General features: G+C 52.0%; 6 protein-coding genes across 6 annotated transcripts; 3 read left to right on the top strand and 3 right to left on the bottom strand.

The window, feature by feature from the left end:
- Positions 1–164: 164 nt before the first annotated feature.
- Positions 165–1,682, top strand: PMZ80_006332 (uncharacterized protein; the record flags this gene model as incomplete). Its single annotated transcript, XM_064874745.1, has 3 exons — positions 165–518; positions 566–905; positions 964–1,682. 3 exons carry the CDS (start codon positions 165–167, stop codon positions 1,680–1,682), a joined length of 1,413 nt encoding a protein of 470 aa, XP_064729145.1.
- A 1,885-nt stretch (positions 1,683–3,567) lies between these two features.
- PMZ80_006331 (uncharacterized protein) lies at positions 3,568–7,251 on the bottom strand (the record flags this gene model as incomplete). The annotated part of the gene is made up of 1 exon (XM_064874744.1): positions 3,568–7,251. One exon carries the CDS (start codon positions 7,249–7,251, stop codon positions 3,568–3,570), a length of 3,684 nt encoding a protein of 1,227 aa, XP_064729144.1.
- A 550-nt stretch (positions 7,252–7,801) lies between these two features.
- On the bottom strand, positions 7,802–9,259 carry PMZ80_006330 (uncharacterized protein; the record flags this gene model as incomplete). Its single annotated transcript, XM_064874743.1, has 2 exons — positions 7,802–8,964; positions 9,025–9,259. 2 exons carry the CDS (start codon positions 9,257–9,259, stop codon positions 7,802–7,804), a joined length of 1,398 nt encoding a protein of 465 aa, XP_064729143.1.
- Positions 9,260–9,465: 206 nt separating this feature from the next.
- On the top strand, positions 9,466–10,189 carry CDC8 (Thymidylate kinase; the record flags this gene model as incomplete). Its single annotated transcript, XM_064874742.1, has 2 exons — positions 9,466–9,607; positions 9,657–10,189. The coding sequence occupies 2 exons, from the start codon at positions 9,466–9,468 to the stop codon at positions 10,187–10,189; spliced, it is 675 nt and encodes a 224-aa protein (XP_064729142.1).
- Positions 10,190–10,201: 12 nt separating this feature from the next.
- On the bottom strand, positions 10,202–11,419 carry SLX1 (Slx4p interacting protein; the record flags this gene model as incomplete). Its single annotated transcript, XM_064874741.1, has 1 exon — positions 10,202–11,419. The coding sequence occupies one exon, from the start codon at positions 11,417–11,419 to the stop codon at positions 10,202–10,204; it is 1,218 nt and encodes a 405-aa protein (XP_064729141.1).
- Positions 11,420–12,574: 1,155 nt separating this feature from the next.
- On the top strand, positions 12,575–17,806 carry PMZ80_006327 (uncharacterized protein; the record flags this gene model as incomplete). The annotated part of the gene is made up of 1 exon (XM_064874740.1): positions 12,575–17,806. One exon carries the CDS (start codon positions 12,575–12,577, stop codon positions 17,804–17,806), a length of 5,232 nt encoding a protein of 1,743 aa, XP_064729140.1.
- Positions 17,807–17,949: the final 143 nt, after the last annotated feature.

The raw sequence follows: 17,949 nt of genomic DNA, 5'->3' as shown, positions 1-17,949 counted from the left end.
TCATAGCGCGCCGTGACCTAAGCACTGGCTAAGCTATTCCCCATATCTCGAGCTTGTCCATTGACGAAGTGGTCGTCATAAAATCGAAGAAGTCCCTACCATCTTAATAGCTTCTAGCTACTTGACTGTTTTGACCTTCCCCAAGCTCATCAAGGCCCATCAAAATGCAGCTCCTCAAGACGTCGGCGCTGGCTTTACTGACACTTTCAGAGCTCATTGATGCTCGGCCGAGTCCATACTGGACCAAGCAGCACCTGATCAATGACCCTCAAGCTGCTGTCAAGGTCCACAATCCTTATTCACCTGAATACCGCGACAAGTATGATCATAAGATCGATGCTGAGGGTGAAGGGCTAGACCCTCTACCATACCGGAATGGCATGGGAACTTCAGTGCTAGGACCATGGAACAAAGCACGAAGCAGGCAAGACCCGGATCTTGTCCGACCACCATCTACAGACTCCGGTGTGATGAAAAACATGCGATGGTCTTTCGCCGATAGTCATATCAGAATGGGGGTAAGGACTTTTCTTCTCTTGAAAGGTTTTCCTAACGCATTACGCAGGAAGCAAGTTGGACCCGTCAAACTACACTTAGAGAGCTTCCAAGCAGTCTCGAAATAGCAGGCGTAAACATGCGTCTCGACGCAGGCGTCATCCGTGAACTCCACTGGCACGTCCAGGCAGAGTGGGCTTATGTACTCGAGGGCAATGTTCGAATTACCGCACTTGACCAGGAGGGTGGCAATTTCGTGGGTGACCTGGAGAAGGGTGACCTGTGGTATTTCCCACGAGGCCACCCTCACTCGCTTCAAGGCCTTGGACCGAATGGTACAGAGTTTTTGCTCATCTTCGACGATGGGCAATTCTCCGAGGATTCGACCTTCTTGCTCACTGACTGGCTCGGTAAGTCTTGGCATATGTGCCCAAATTTCCAGAGCTTCCATTCTGACCCTCAATATAGCACACACCCCCAAATCTGTCCTAGCAGAGAACTTCCGCCTAGCTCCTGAAGTCTTCGATGCAATTCCCAAGTCCGAGAAATACATGTTCCAAGGCAGCATACCAAAGTCAATCGACGAGGAGCAGCCTAAAGAAGGCCATGGCATCAAAAAGTCGAAACTTCAATTCACCCACAAGCTTCTTGCCCAAGAACCTCTTAACACCACAGGTGGACAGGTCCGTATCGCTGACTCAAAGACCACATTCCCACTTTCGAAGACGATAGCCGCAGCCCACTTGACACTCCACCCTGGTTCGATGCGCGAAATGCACTGGCATCCACAGGCAGACGAATGGTCGTTCTTCATCAAGGGACGAGCACGCGTCACGATCTTCGCTAGTGAGGGTACTGCCAGGACATTCGACTACGGGCCAGGCGACGTTGGCGTCGTGCCAAAGAACAACGGCCACTTTATTGAGAATCTGTCCGATGACGAGGAGGTTGAAGTGCTCGAGATTTTCAGGAGTGATGAGTTCTTGGATTTCAGCTTGTTCGACTGGATGGCTAGCACACCGAGACGGATGGTCGCGGAGCATTTGTTCCAGGGTGACAAAGAGAGACAGACGAAGTTCTTGGGTGCGCTTGAGAAGGGTATTGATGAGGTTGGTGCGCATGATCCTATTCGAGCTGTGCCGGATGATCACTATGAAGGTGATGAGACATATGAGGAGGAACTGTAAATATCACACGAGTGCCATGTGCATTATTGGAACCTGTATAGGTCGGTCTCTTGGCTACACATGGTGTGCCCTAGGCGTGGCGGACATGTACTTTACCTCCACCAAGAATAAAAGCTTGAACGTTCGATCGGAACGTGTCTGCCAAGCTCTGACGCGGACGTTGCTACGAATTGGACATGGCCAGACAGACTGCTCTGCAGCGCCGAGGTCTAGACGTGTGGTAGAACATCCGATGTGGCAGTAGGCGAAGTCTCGACGTGCACACGATTCCTCTCCTACTACTAACTAGTACCGGTTTGCAGAGGGTGGGGCGAAGCCTTCGACAGGTCCTCACGCTAACCCCCTTCAGCGAAGATCATGGCAGTCTTGGCGCCGGCGTCGCGGAACCACTTGCTGAATACTCCCTCCCTTTCACTCGACTATGGCCAACCCCTGTCTCCATTGCCCTACCTCGTATGACAGATGTTCATTCGTGATAAGGCACAACTTTCAGCCATCTACCTTGCCCTGAGCTGACAGGACGGCTCTTCCTTCCACGTCGGCAAAGCCACACGGGCAGAAAAAGGTCCTCACCCTAACTCAAAGGACGAAGTTAGGCAAAAGAAACTCCGTGAAGATGTGGTTCCGTTGAAAACCTGAACAGCGGGACTAACCATGATGCGGCAGGGCTTCGAAGCACAATGCCGCGTTGGTTGATGCACGAGAAGGCTACTGGCCAAGCATTGGCCCAGTCAGCTGCTTCGTATCCCTGGTCCCATCTTGCAATGTCGACCGTGGTGCCCCAATTGTCCTATTGGAGACTTGGCTTCCCTGCATCCGGCATTCACTTCACTTCCAGAGACCAAGACGCTAGCAACAGGTCCTCGCCGAGCAAGCTGCCAATTTCTCGTCAAACAAGCTCAATGCAGGTATGGCTCAGCTGATGCAACCAGTCTCAGCTCAGGAGCCCCTTCTGCACCACTGTCCATCCCTCTCCTACCCGAGAGGGAAGCCTTTCCTCCCTCATTTAGCAAAGCAGACCATCTTCACCGACCGACACGCTGTACAGGTCCTCACCTAGATAGCACCCCGACTGCTGAGCCCGTATGGTGATCCCACACCAACGGACAACCGTGTTTGACACACTTGAGCCTCACGAGGCGGTTCATACCTGTCTTCACATCCATCAACCTCTCCCCTCCACTTCCTGCATCAAGTAACGCCCCGCTCCCACCCAGAAAATCCGAACCGAATTCACAGATCTGGCCACCAACAAAGATCTTCGCTCCAACGAAGCAAGCCCGGTACGTACGCGACAAGTTCAGTGCTAACCTGTTAGAAGCGGACACCGCTAACAGTCTGTCCCCAATAACTTGATTGTGAAGCCTCAAAGCGTGGTTGTCCAATGCCGCTGGTTGCCAAAATCACTCAGTCACTCACTTGTGTGATCTCCTGGCCTCGTTCGTAGTGCTTCCGAACCATCTAACCAAGTCCTCCCACATCCTAATCAAGCCATCTCACTTCCTTGACCATGCAAGACTGTTGATTTGGGAACCGAGACGTAGTGAAAGGTCCTCAGGGCATCGCTCGGTTATGTTAGCTTGCTGCTCGGAGACGTGGCATGAGATCTGAAAATGAATAGAGCCAGTCCTGAACGTAGAAGCCTGTATTGTGTTATCGAGGCACCCGCCCCAACCCAACTCCAACCCGTCCCATCATAACTCATCTATCTTGTACACATATGCCGCGCCGAGAATGACTTTTGTCGTCGTTGTTGTTCATCACCCGTACCACCCACCATGCCAAACATCTCATCACGCAAGCCAGACCCAGCTCGCATAACCCACAATCAACCCAAACCGACCGAGACACCTTGTATACACCCCAACAACCAGATACAAACCCACTAACTACACTCCCACTCCCCCCAAACACACCACCTCGCACTCCGATCCGCAAGCACCAACCCCCTCCACACCCCCCTCTCGCCCACCTTAATCCCCCCAACCGTCTCCCACACACTCCCCATCACCTCCCCGTCCATTTGCCTCGCGGCACTACTCTGCCCCCACCCGTCTACCTTGCGCGTCATCCTGAAGATCTTGCCACTGGGTGACTGAATCGCGAGTTTGGCGGGTTTCTCTTTGGTTTTTACGCCGTTGCCGACGGTGTTATTGTTGTTGGAAGCGGATGTACTGGGGTCGGAGTATGCGGAGCCGACGATGGAGGAACTCATACTCAACGCACTACTCGGGCGGACAAGCGGGTTGGGTGATGTGGGTCTGTTACTGCCGCTGAAGTCGAAGCCGGATTGTTCGGTGGTGGGTGTACCGGAGACATGCGCGCTGTGCTGTCTCACATAAAACACGTATCTCTCCCCCATCCCAAGATAGAGACATTGAGGTTGTATCACGTAGAGATCCTGCCTCGTCGCATGCGGCGTCGGATGCCGTCTCGCAAACTCATACTGTGGGTTCTCACCGCTATGCCGCAGCGGTATCGCCAGCGCAAGCGGATGCACGATTTCTTTCGCGCTGTGCATGAGCCCCTTCTTGCCCGCGTAGATCTTCAGGACGCCGGTGCGCTCATCGCCGGGGAGGAGAGCCTTGATGATGTACCGCTTTTGCATCGTTTCTGAGTGGCCGGATGGTGAGGTCCGGTACCACGATGGCTGGGAGAGTACACGCATCGTGGTTTTCGCATCGGGGTCCTCGTAGGTGTCGCCGTCGTAGTCCGTGCGGTACGTTTGCGCTTCGACTTCGGCGTAGAGCTCTGTGTCGAGGGGGGTGTTGATTGCGATTGTGGACATTTCGAGGGCGTCCATGCTGGTTTGGGAGGTGTCGTAGGCGTGTAGCATTAGACCTTGGCGGAAGAATGGGGGACATGACCCTGGCAATGCGAGGAGGGTGTCGGGGGAGACGGGCGGGACGAGATGTTGGTGGGTTGAGTCGACGGGGACGTGTGTCCAGCAGATTTCGGAGGGTTTGGTGAGGAAGTAGAAGGGTTCTGCGATGGAGGTGCTGACGCTTGAGTAGAGGCCGCGATGGGGGTTTGTGGGACTGGCGAGACTTGCGTCTATGATGCGCCATTCGTTGTCGACGAGGACGGAGTTCCAGTAGTGGTTTGCTTTGTTGGGTGTTGCGGCGTCGAGATCGAGGGGTTCGCCGGGGCGCTTGAGGTAGCCTTGGATCATGGTGGCGTCGAGGCCGATGGCGCGGCACATCTCTGTTACTACTGCTGCTACTTCTTGGCTGCTTCCTGACCTTTGAAGGATGGTGCGGCGGGTGTCGATGTGGGTACCTCTGCTGCCGTAGGGTGTTTCGATCTCTTCTGACCAGGTTATTCGTTCTGCGCACCAAATGAATATTGCGCGGAGGCGTTGGACGTCGCTGCGGTAGGGTCGGCATACATAGCCTGTTGCAAGGGAGGCGGCCGTGATACTGCTCGGTAATGAGGTAATGAATCTTGCTGCTTTATCGACCTGGCTGAAGCTGGGATTATTTAGCACGAAGGGATCGTAGACTGGTCTACCATCTGCGTCTTCGTCGCCCTGGACTGTCTCGTAGAGCTCATCAACAGGACATATGACAGGCTCATTAAGCATCTGACACCTGTCTGCTCGTTCCCGACGTTCAGTAGGACCAGGCGTATTCGACCTGTTCAAGTCGCGTCTCGTTCTCAGCCAATCCGCTCCTGCACCAGTGTCGAGACCCATCTCTCGAGCGGCGTCGTTGCCATAGTAAGCGCTCGAAACCGCACTTTTAGGTCGCATGTGCTTCTGCGGCGAGGCCATTCCGCCGGCTATGCTTGTCACACCATTGTTATAGGCATGTTTTGTGGGTGAGCTTGACTGGCTGTCGCTTCCATTCGGAGCTATCGTACTCCTTGCGCTCGCAAAGCTGGTCTTGACTGTCTCATTGAATTTCTTGAATAAACCAGTCTTCTTCGCTTTTGGTGTCGGACTGAATGGGTTGCTTCCTGCAGCTGACATGGGCCGATTATCGAACCGATTCTCAAATCCAACTGCTGATGTCGCTCCTGCACGCGAGTCCTGGCTCGAGTGATACGAGTGTCCCGTCTGTGGAGTCTTGGGTCTCTCGTTCCGCAAACCGCTACTTGTGAGCGGTCTAGCCGGAGGAGGCATCACAACATCATTGATACCGTTCCTTTTCCTAGCCAGACTGCCCGCGCTCGTTGCGCTGAAGCCGCCTGCCGAGTACCCGCTGAAAACGCTCTGATTCGTTCTAGTGCTGACATCCGATTGATACGACATCAAACTGTTTACACCACTGCTAGAGTTAGTGGAGTTCGTCTTTGTGGTGTACGTCCGATCCAGGCCAGTCATATCATATTGCGACTTCCGTCTGCGCATCGACAACCTTCGGCCGACACCACTTGGAGTCCAGTTTGAGTTCTTTGGTGGTGGTGGCGGTGGCATACCTCTCTCTTCTGATTCTTCTCTGAACCTTGCGCGCTCTTCCAACTGACGCTCCATACGCTGTACATATGTCTCCAGATGCGGTGGACCATCAATATATCTGTCCGGACTATTATGCCGGCTGCTGTATTTCTCTCTTGCTTCTTCGGAGTATGTGCTTCCAAAATTGCTACCACCCGCTCCCAGTCCTAGCGATGTTAGCGGTCTCGGGCCAGGACGAGTTTGTGAATCTGGCGACCTGAAATCATTGAATGCCTCTGGCGACCAAGGATTCGAGGGTTGTCTTTCATGCGCTTGTGGCTGTTGTACACTCATGCCTTCCAGTGATGACATAACATCCTCCATAGCGTCTCTTATCATGGGTGGTGTGTGACCCTGCATTGAAGCGACGTTCGGAGACGGTGTTCTCGATACAGGGTATCTGTCGTTCATGTCGTATGCTTGTGGAGCAGGAGAATGTGCTCTGGATATCTGCCCGTTCATATCGTAACTTTGCGGCATGGGAGAATGTGCTCTTGATATCTGCCCGTTCATATCATATGCTTGAGGAGCAGGAGAATGGGCCCTCGATATGTGATTATTTGTAAAGCCTGATCGATGTGGTGGAGGGGCAGGTGGAGGAGGTGAACCCAGCTCATCTGGTGGCAGAGGCGAAGGAGATCTTGCTGGCCTCGGCGCCCTTTGCTGCTGCCATAACACAGTAGATGGAGGATTCGCGGGATTGTAAGGCGGTGTTATTGCATTTGCCAGAGGTGTCGTCGGCTTCTGTGGCGTTGCCGATGTTCTTGCTGCTGCCCCAGGTCCAACAGCAGTCTTGTAACCTTGAAATGGTTTCCGCTTCTTCGCTTGCTCTTTCTTGCGCTCCAGGTTCTCGATCGAGTTCTTCCGGTCGCTGTCGGCTCTAGCTGGCATCGGACTGACAGACCTGCTGATAGGCACATAATCCTCCTGTAGGAGCTGCACAAAATTCGAGGGAAAGACACCCATCATCCTCCGATCTCGTCGCAATCTGCCCATCCACCATGATCCGTCTCCAGCGTTCAGGCATTCTATCAGGTCTCCTTCCACGAATCCGAGGTCTTTATCTGTTTCACCTCCCCATGAGTAGACTGCTCGACACCAGCACGGGAATCTTGGTGGTAGTTGCGACATCTTTGCGAATATTGGTCTCGAAGCACAATATGCGGTGAATGAACGTATCAGGTCGGTGGAATGTCGCGAAGCATTGTTTATTCGCCAAGTCGCCTTTTCGGTATAGAACGAGTGTGAATTCCTGCGACGAAGCTGCTCGTTAAGGCAAGCTGGCAGCAATCAATATGCTTTACGGTAATGCGGATGTGCGACAATGGCCTTGTTGACTTTCTTCCTCCGGTTGCCGAGCAACACGGGAGAGGATGAAGTTCTGCGGCAAAAAGTTGGCACTATCGAAGCATCCTTGCATTCAGACTGTCCGAGATCTGCAACGGGCTTCGAACAGGTCCTGAAACGGTGTTACTATCCGGAAAGGTTCCCTACTTTGTTTACATCTAAAGATGGTGCTTTACGAAAATGCGTGGCATCGTAACAGTTTGAGCTAGCGGCTAGAGCTCGGCACACCTTCCGCTAACGGGGTCAGTCCTGGACTCACAGGCCCCTCTGACTACCTCAACAAGGTACCTGAGCCAGATCACCTCGTCCATGCACAAGGCCTTGGATCTAGCGATCACTTTTGTACCTCCCCCAATCCTTGATTTTCCAAATCCTCAGCCAAAGTCTCTACCTCAGGCGTAGCAACACCAGATTCCGCTTCCTTCAGCTTCCTAGCCTGCTCCTCAAGCCGACCATAAGCCTTCCTGTTCTTTCTAGGCTCGCCACCACCAACACTCTTCATCTGATATCCTCTGATCCGTGGGCCCTGTCCTGATGCTTTGGGCACTTCCACATCATAGGCACGGCTGAATTCTCTTGATTTCTGCTCGAAGCTACCATCAGCAATCGCCTCCCGTATCTCCGCAAAGAATCTATCTATGGCGTGGAAGTTGTGGATCTGAAGGAGTGTCCAAGCGAGCATCTCTTTTGCGCTGAGAAGATGGTGGAGGTAGGCTCTGTGGTGTTTTGTGCAGGTGTAGCATTTGCAATCTTTGACTAGTGGTGAGATGTCAGTTGCGTGGGAGGCATCCCAGAGGTCAAAGCCTAGTGGCTCGTTCGATTGTTCACCTGACTCATCCAGCGAAAACGAGAATGCTATGCCATTTTCCGACGTTTCTGTAACGAAAGATACTGTGACCATGTCATTGCCCAGTGCCACAGCGCGTAAGATATCATGAGGACTCTCAGGATTTGTCAGACATATCCGAGGCAGATCTTGGAGGGCTTGTGGCAGATTGGCCGCTGTTTCAGCCGAATGTAGGCCGATTCCTCTAATCTCACTCTTGTACTCGTCACAGAGATCTGAGAGGTAGAATGACTGCTGGTGGGGTTCTAGGGGTGGTATCGACGCGAACAGAGTAGACGCGTTCGGCTCTGCCTCTGCTCCTGCTGTCAGGGTATCCTTCATCCATGCATGCGTTCTGTCTGCGCTTTTTTCCACCCTCTTTTGGCTGATTTGCTTGTTGGTCACCACATCTGCTATGCTCAGTGTGATATCAGCCTGCAACGGCTGAGCATTCTGGACGTAGTCGTCAACATTGAGGGACTTGAACCCGACCGACGTACAGATCGCGATGGACGAATTTGTGTTTTGGTTAGGACATTCTAGCGCTGGCACACGTCGTGGTCCGAGAATAGACACGCAGTCACTGGGCAAGGCAATGAAGTCGCGTAGTCTTGAGGAAGCTTGGGATGCTAGATGAAAGACAGGAGCTTTCTGGGGTGTCTTTTCGATAACTAACCATGAGCTGTGAGTATCTTGTCAGTAAATGCCAGGTAGGCACGTGGTGTACTCACAGTCTTCAAGTCCGATGTAGACTGCTGGAACGCGTGTTAACTTGGATAGAACATCTTGTGTGACATGAGGGATTACACCTCGAGAAGTGGGTGCAATGAAGGTAGGCGTAGAGATAGTAGGTCGTCCTTGGATTGTGAGTTGTCCAAGTCGTAGGCCTGCTTTGGCCAATTCAGTCTGCCTAAGCACGAAGCTCATCGTCTCATCTGGCAGGGTTGATGCATTCTCGGATGCCATGTTATCTGATCATTATTCAAGTGCTAGAAGGTGTTGGGATCTGAAGGGGAGTTCAAGTGGTCAGGCACAAAAAGAACGCGCTGGAACGCGTCCACTTCAACTTCTTGGCTGCCAATGCATTGAGATAGATGGATGAAAATAAAATGCAACCACTACGAATCGCGACCTCCTACATAATTACAGCTAACGAAGTGACATCAACAGGCATGGGTGAGAAAGGGAAGAATGCACGAGGTCATCTCATTGTGGTCGAAGGTCTTGACAGATCTGGCAAGACAACACAATGCCACATGTTGTGCGAAGACATCGGCGGCTTAGATAAGGAGTTCAAGTACATAAAGTTTCCAGGTGAGCCGAGTCTACCGTCTGTAAGAACTTCCTCTGACTCGCTTGCAAGACCGAACGACCGCGACAGGCCAGATGATCAATGCTTACCTCCAAGGCAATGCCGAGCAGAGTGATCAGGCAATCCATCTGCTCTTTTCCGCCAACAGATGGGAGGCCGTTCAGGGTATCTTAAATGATCTGCGAGCCGGCCATACTGTCGTCGTCGACCGTTACGCGTTTTCGGGCACGGTCTACTCTGCTGCAAAGGATAATCCCTCTATGTCGCTGGAATGGTGCTGGAACCCGGACATCGGACTGCCTAAACCAGATCTCGTTCTCTTCCTTGACATCTCCTCTGAAGACGCTGCCAAACGTGGAGGATATGGCGAAGAGCGTTATGAAAAGCAGGAAATGCAAGCAAAGGTTCGAGCCCTCTTCAAGCACCTGTTCTCGAGGTTGAACGATCTTAACGTGAAGACGATAAATGCTGGCTTGCCACTGCAAGAAGTTGCGGATCAGATCTGGCAAGCGTACAAGAACTTGGACGAAGCTGGACCCTTGACAGAAGACCTGCAAGTGCTCTCTACCTTACAAGCGCCCTGACCTGGTAGTAGCTCAGCGATCGTCTTCGCTATCCTCAATCACCATTTCGAGCCGCTGTGGTTGCGAAGCCGAGGGAGCTGATTTTGCTGCCGCACCTCTCTCAGACCAGAAAGAGAGAATGCTATCGACGGACGCATCGTCGCCAGATTCACTTCCGGCTTCTTCTGGATCGTCAGACGCAGCATCCTCGTACTCTTCGGCAATATCACTGTCATCACTGTCCTCAAGGATCTCAGCAGCAACCGCGGCCGCACCCTTATTGCGTTTCTTAAGCAGTTTTTGCACCTGCTTCTGGTCTCTCGTCCTTAGAGACAACACTCGCATGAGATCTGACCACTGTAATGTCGTCCTGCAGGATGGACATGTGCCCTTGGTTGGAAGCATAAGCTCGGACTTTTCTTCATCAAGAAACCTCGCAGATAGACATGACAGATGCGTCGATGAGTGGCAATCTCGTCCTAGACATACGTTGAACAGATGATTGTTGACATCGACATCCTTTCCACATATGTCACAAAGTGGTATCGAATCATCGCCATCAGTCAAATCTTTCGCTTTCTGCAGCACAAGTTGGAATCTAGCATAAGTCGGATCGACGCCCTCAACGCCTCCCTTGCTAATCAAGTCGACCTTGCGCCTCTTGGCAGGTCTCTGAGCGGAGCTGGGTTCTTCCTCCTCACCTCGATCCTGTGGCAAATCGAGCAGAACCTTGATCTGCGGGCGAATCTGCTCATCGACTCTATCATCCCACGCGAGCCATGACTTGTGCACATTTTCGTTCCAGAATCTCAGCTCGAGTGGCCACTTGGAAAAGTAAGATGCCTGAAGAAGCAAATGCAAGTTTGATAGGTGATCCAATAACGATTTTCGTGGTCTGCCTAGTCGTGATCTAGACTTGCCAGTTCTCCTATTAGTCTTGGTCCGCGTCGTTGGTACCGATAGTCGGTCTTCAGCTGAGATATGTTTGGTGAGGTGGGCGTTATGCCATGCCCACTCGAATTGTAGTGCTGCGATATTGCTCGGAAAGCCGGCAACTACACAGACCATTTCCCATGGTCGGAGGCTATTGCGGGAAGTCCTGACTGCGCCACCCTTGACTTTGCCATTGTGTTGGGCCAGACGACGTGCCGGATGGGGTGATGAGCCGATGTAAAGACTTGAATGGCGGATGGTGGAGCGTAGGAGGTAGCAACAGTAAAATGCTGGGACTGGCTTGAGACGCGTCTCCATGGGTCATATGTTAACAAGTTTGCAGCAGCTCTCAAGCATGTCTGTTTTGTAGCGCATTGGTAGGTTCAACGTTTTGACTACTGCTCTTGAGCGTCAGCAATCAGCAAAGTACAGCAAGATACATGTCTCGAGGCTGGCAAGGTGGGTTCTAGAGTGCAGGAAGACGCCACAACATTGACAGCCTGTCGCGTCATGTGATTGGTCGGGACGACCACATCACTGCTCACCTCGTCGACTGCGTGCGGGTCGGTCACTGTGACAGCGTCTCACAAGAGAGCGAGTACAGTGATAAGCAATCGAGTCATTTTACTGACCGCGACATTGTTCATGATGTTTTGTGGTCGTTTACTGCTCTTAGTGACCTCGCGACAAGAAGCTGAGTCTTTTCTACCTCACTGAATACGAAACAGACTATTAAATGCTTGCTTCTTTGTAGTAATGGAACGTTGCAAAACTTCCTGGCATGTTGCGGCCTTCGTCATGGCGCAATACGTTGGAATCGGCAATGTGCTCATCAGTATCGTCGAGGACCAACTGTGATGGCACGAAGTCATGTCGAAGCTCTGGAAAGCTGCAGTAAGTGGCTGATCTTGGCTTTTTTCGACCCCGTAGATCCAGGATTTGGGGATGGTGAGTGGCCAACATAGAAGGCAGAAATAGGCTAGACCATTCCTGCCGTCGAACTGCAGGCAATGGTTGCAGCATCGGAACCTGCAACTGCGACTGCGACTGAGAGCGCAGCTGGGCGCCTTCCAGTTTGCCGTGCATCGTGACTACCAACTGTTTCATTCCTCCCATCATCAACAGTCCCTTCTATCAAAACTCGGCCCACGCGTTCATTTCATCGATCGTCCAGATCTGTAGTTACTGCGAACAATGACTGGTACCGGCTCGCTGCATGTGATCATCCACGTCTGAAGTGCTCCGTTGGCACTTCTCGATTCGCAGCCTGCAGCCCTTCCTACCCGAAGACATATTGATCCAGCGCAACTGCCACCGTGGTTGTATCAACTAGTCGTCGTCCAAACACTCAAGTCACACCCTTCCAAACGTTTCGGTCTACGTCCGATCATCTTCCGAGACGAATTGCACCCGCATGATAGCACGATTTGTCCAGCATACTGATGCACTGAGGGGAAGGCAGGTGTGGTCGTTATGGTTGCTCCTCCTGCCATAGGGGCAGCTCAGGCTCCCCATGGCGCCAACAAACCAATAGCCACCGTCAGAATGAACGGCAATACTCCGAATGTCGGCCCACCGTCGTTTCCATACAGCGCCCGCCGTGAGCACCAACGCTTGGATATGAATACTGTTGAAAGAAAAGGCCATCCATCAGCCCGCGATCCTCCTCCCAGGCCACGTCCTTATGGACTTCCAGAAGCACCTACATACCGGCCGACAGAGGCTGAGTTTCGTGATCCCATGGAATATATCAGAAGCATATCTGAAAAGGCAAGCAAATACGGTATATGTAAGATTGTACCTCCCGACAACTGGAATCCCGAGTTCGCCATCGATTCAGAGAAATTCCATTTCCGAACCCGCAAACAAGAGATCAACCTGGTTGAGGGCTCGAATCGGACCAACCTGAACTACTTGGACCAGCTTGCCAAGTTTCATAAACAATACGGTGCTCATCTCAACCGCTTTCCAAGCGTCGACAAGCGGCCTCTTGATCTCTACAAGCTCAAGAAAGCTGTCGAAGTCAGAGGTGGCTTCCAGAATGTATGCAAGGACAAGAAATGGGCTGAGATAGGTCGGGATCTGGGCTACAGTGGCAAGATAATGTCATCTTTGTCAACGTCCCTGAAGAACTCCTATCAAAGATGGCTGCACCCATACGAAGAATGGCTGAAATATGCAAAACCAGGTGTCCATCAGCAGATGGAGTTCGAATATGCCAATGCCGCCAACGGCTCTTCTTACTCGCCTGGCGTATCACAGACCCAGTCTCCTATGAATATGCCGCTACCAACACAGTCAGCACCACCAGCCTTTGCAGGAGGTTCGCCTGCTCACCAGGCATCTGTGGCTCTACACGCTTCGGTGGACTCTCCTCGACCTTCGCAAGCAGTGCCATCCCCTTCACCAGCTATTCATCGACCTGTTTCATCATCTGGGTTCACTGCTGTCAACAACGGCGGCTTTGCGGCAGTCAACAGTGCGAGTGGTTTCACTCCCGTCAATCAGCCTTCTCCAGCCATCAAGAGTGAGGTACATGCACCACTTCCCAATGGTCCGATCATCACCACCATCAATGGTGGTGCGGGTGGCCATTCAATACAACACCATCACATGAATGGCAGTCCAATACCTAGCGGCGCAAGATCCAATCCGCTGAAGCGAGCTCTGAGCCACGAGAGCCTCAATGGAGATGATAGCTCTGATGGAGTTAACGGTGATGCCAATGGCGCAGGCAATCATCGGCCCAAGCGGTCCAAGAAGGATATGCCGAATCCTCCTATTGTGAGTATGCGACCATCCACACCACATGCGAAAGGCAAATCCGCAGTCCGACTCAATGGAGACAAATGTGAGACGTGTAATCAATCTAGTGACAAGCCAAACATCCTGGTTTGTGACAGCTGCGACCTTGGTTACCACCGCTATTGTGTTGATCCTCCACTTGCCGCTGTACCGGAATACGAGTGGCATTGCTCGAAGTGCCTGGTCGGCAACAACGAGTACGGATTTGAAGAGGGCAATGTCTACTCACTCAGAACATTTCAAGAGAAAGCAAATATCTTCAAGGAACAATACTTCTCCACTCGGATGCCACCTGATCCAAGTGGCCTTGGTCCGCGGTATCCTACTGAGGAAGAGGTCGAGAAGGAGTTCTGGCGTCTGGTCGAGGATCTAACAGATACTGTAGAAGTTGAGTATGGTGCTGATATTCACTCCACAACTCATGGCAGCGGGTTTCCGACGATTGAGAAGAACCCGCTCGACAAACATTCGAGAGACCCCTGGAATTTGAACGCGTTACCATTTCACCAGGATTCACTGTTCCGGCACATCAAAGGCGACATATCTGGAATGACCGTACCATGGCTGTACGTGGGCATGTGCTTCTCTACCTTCTGCTGGCATAACGAGGATCATTACGCATACTCTGCCAACTATCAGCACTTCGGCTCGACCAAGACGTGGTATGGTATACCAGGTTCCGATGCGCTTGCCTTCGAGGCAGCCATGCGCCAGGCGGTGCCCGAGCTCTTCGAGACGCAGCCGGATTTGCTCTATCAGCTCGTCACTATTCTTCCACCTAATCAGCTGAGAAAGGCTGGTGTCAATGTTTATGCTCTAGACCAGAGAGCGGGTCAATTCGTGATTACCTTTCCACAGGCATATCATGCAGGCTTCAACCATGGCTTCAATTTCAACGAAGCAGTCAACTTTGCTCCTGCAGACTGGGAACCCTTTGGCGACGCTGGTGTGCAGAGGCTGCAGGAGTTCCGCAAGCCTCCTTGCTTTTCACACGAAGAGCTTCTTTTCACTGCTGCGTCGACGGACACGACGATCAGCACTGCCAAATGGCTGGCACCAGCTCTGGAACGTGTCCTAGACCGTGAGCTGTCACAGCGAGAAAGGTTCGCTGCTCGTCACAAAGAGCTGTACCCACATCAGGACTGCACATTTGATACTCTTGCAGAGGAAGTCCCAGAGGATTGTGGATTACACATTGAAGTGCAAGACGAAGAGCTTGAGGAAGACGATTATCAGTGCAGTCATTGCAAAGTCTTCTGCTACTTGTCTCAATTCCGCTGCGAGAAGAGCAGGAAAGTGGGCTGCCTGCTTCATCCCGAACAGCTCGATTGCTGCGACGTCCCGGGGGACCAGCGCCTTCAAGGCTCGGATCACACAGTGATCGTTAGATACACCAATCACGAATTGGAGCAAATCGTGCGCAAAGTAGTCAACAAAGCAAATGTGCCGAAAGCATGGGAAAGCAGGCTCGAAACTCTGCTAGACGGCGAAGCGAATCCTTCGCTGAAATCATTGCAAAATCTTCTTACTGAGGGTGAGAAGATAGACTACCATCTTGAAGGGCTTGACGACCTTGCTGACTTTGTCAAGAAATGCAATGAATGGGCTGAAGAAGCAAACCTGTACGTCACGCGGAAGCAGCAGAATCGACGCAAGAACGAGAAAGCATGGCGCAGATCGTCAACCCGAGCAGGTACTGGAAAGACGGAAGAGAAGGAGACTGACGCACAGATGAGCCTTGAGAAGATGAAACAGCTTATAGAAGATGGTGAGCAACTCGGGTTTTCTGCACCTCAAATGGAAGCTCTACAAGAGAAACTCGTCAGCATCGACGACTGGCGAGATAGTGTGAAGCAAGTCTTCGAAGGGCGTATCAGGAAGTCTGCCGAGGAGCTCGAAATCATGCTTGATGAAGGCCGAAATTTCATGATCGCTATGCCAGAATTGACGAATCTCGACAAGCTGCATCAACGAGCAGAGTGGAGTGACTTGGTTGAAAGAGCCAGAGAAGATATGCATAACCACACTCTCGATAGCTGCAAAGAGCTATTGCAAAGATCGAGTGATCTCGGCATCATACAGACTCATCCACAAGTCGAGTTTCTCCAGGAAATGGTCAGAAAGGGCGACCTCTGGGAGATCAAGGCTAAGGAGATCATGGGGGCAGACGATGTTCACTATCCTCAACTGGAAGCGCTGCATTCACAGGTCACAGCTCAATCGTTTCCCGTCAACAAGGAGACTCTGTCCCAGATGGACGCGATATTGGCCAAGAATCGCGAAGCAAAGAGACAAATTATTACACTCGTGGAAAAGAGCAATGAATCAGACTTCAGGAAACGGCCAACGTATGCTCACGTCCAGGAAGTCATGAAAAGTCTGGAAGAGCTTAATGGCAAGCCTCATGGCGCTGCAGATCTCGAGAAACAGGTCAAGAAGCATGAAGATTGGATGAGGAAGGGCAAGAAACTGTTTGGCAAGGCCAACGCACCACTGCACATCCTTGAACAACACATGAAATTTGTGGAGGAACGAAACAATTTCTGTTTTGACTTGAACGATACGCATCGAGCGCCTGTCGAGCCAGCATCACGTGACGCAAGTCCGGCCGAAGGAGAGGAGAAGCCTACAGGCCTCAACGACGAAGAGAAGCCGGTCTTTTGCTTATGTCGGCAGCCAGAGGCAGGTCTCATGATCGAATGTGAGATTTGCCACGATTGGTATCATGCAAAGTGTCTCAAGCTAGCACGTGGCAAGGTCAAAGATACAGAAATGTTCACTTGTCCGATCTGCGACTGGAGAGTCAAGATACCTCGAGATGCTGCGCGACCCAAACTCGAGGATCTACAGGCTTGGCAGGACGAGATTGAGAAATTGCCTTTTCAGCCGAGCGAAGAAGAAACACTGGACCGCATCATTTCCAAAGCTCAAGCCTTCCGTGACTTCTTATCTCAATACACGAATGGCAATGAGCTCTGTCGCACATCAGAAGAGATGCCGGAGATGTTGTTTTACCTTCGGAAGATTGAGGGCGCCGAAGTGCTACTGGCCTATGAGACGAATGTGTTCAGGCAAGAGCTGCATAAGTTCCAGCCTATTGCACCCGAACCGCCGCCAATCCTCGACCAAAGCTTGTCAACGAGGAAGCCACGACCTACTAAGCAACAGAAGTTGATGAAAGAGTTCGGCGTAGCCAAGCCAGAGGATCTGCCAGCTCACTTGAGGACTAAGCAGTATTTACGACGAAAGCCGACCGAGACTTATCCGACAGGTCAACTTATGCCACGACCTTCAGATGGTTCACCTACTCTGAGTGGTTCTGTGGCTAGCCCTACGAACATCATGGGCCAGAATGCTACACCAGACACTGCTAGGCAAGGCTCTGTCAGCAACGGTAAACTGGCTTTCACCGGTGCTTCTGCACCAACGTTCGCTGGCAATTTCTCCAATCCCGGCTCAGGACCTTATCCAGAAAGCCCTTCACCTCTGTTCAGCCCGAGTGGTGAAGCACCGTCCAATCAAATGCGTGATGCAATGGTTTCGGCAGCCATTGCTCGCGCCTCCAGTGCTGGCGATGCCGACCCATCCTTTCCGCTTTTCCGTAACAATGCTGATGGCGATGAAGATCTTCGAGCTGGTCTAGCCGGCACGTCTACAGGAGATGACACTGGCAATGATGGTCCATCGCCAGCTGATCCTGAGTACGGCGAGTTCTTCCGCGAGATGACGAACCAGGACGATGCAGAAGGCGATGGCGAGGACGTAGATCGGCCAGGCCTCGAGCATGAAACGAGTCAGGCCACTGAAGCACTCGAGTTGATGAGGGAAGCTAGCAAGGCGAGCGAAGAGGACGCGAAGTCAGAGACTAAAGGTCTAGGCCTAGAGTTCGGAGATAGCTAGGATCATCTGATGAATTGGGCAACGCGGAAAAGTGTTATGAGATAGGAAAGCATTGAAAAGGTGATAGACAACAGAGATACCCAGACCATGGAACAACAGGCGTTGAAAATGGTCACAGAACAAAAGATAGCGGCGAGTGTTGA

Source organism: Knufia obscura, assembly GCF_036327395.1.
Source record: "Knufia obscura strain CCFEE 5817 isolate CBS 148926 chromosome Unknown scaffold_7, whole genome shotgun sequence".
In the NCBI taxonomy this organism is placed as follows: Eukaryota; Fungi; Ascomycota; class Eurotiomycetes; order Chaetothyriales; family Trichomeriaceae; genus Knufia; species Knufia obscura.
This window is presented reverse-complemented; position numbering and strand designations above follow the sequence as displayed.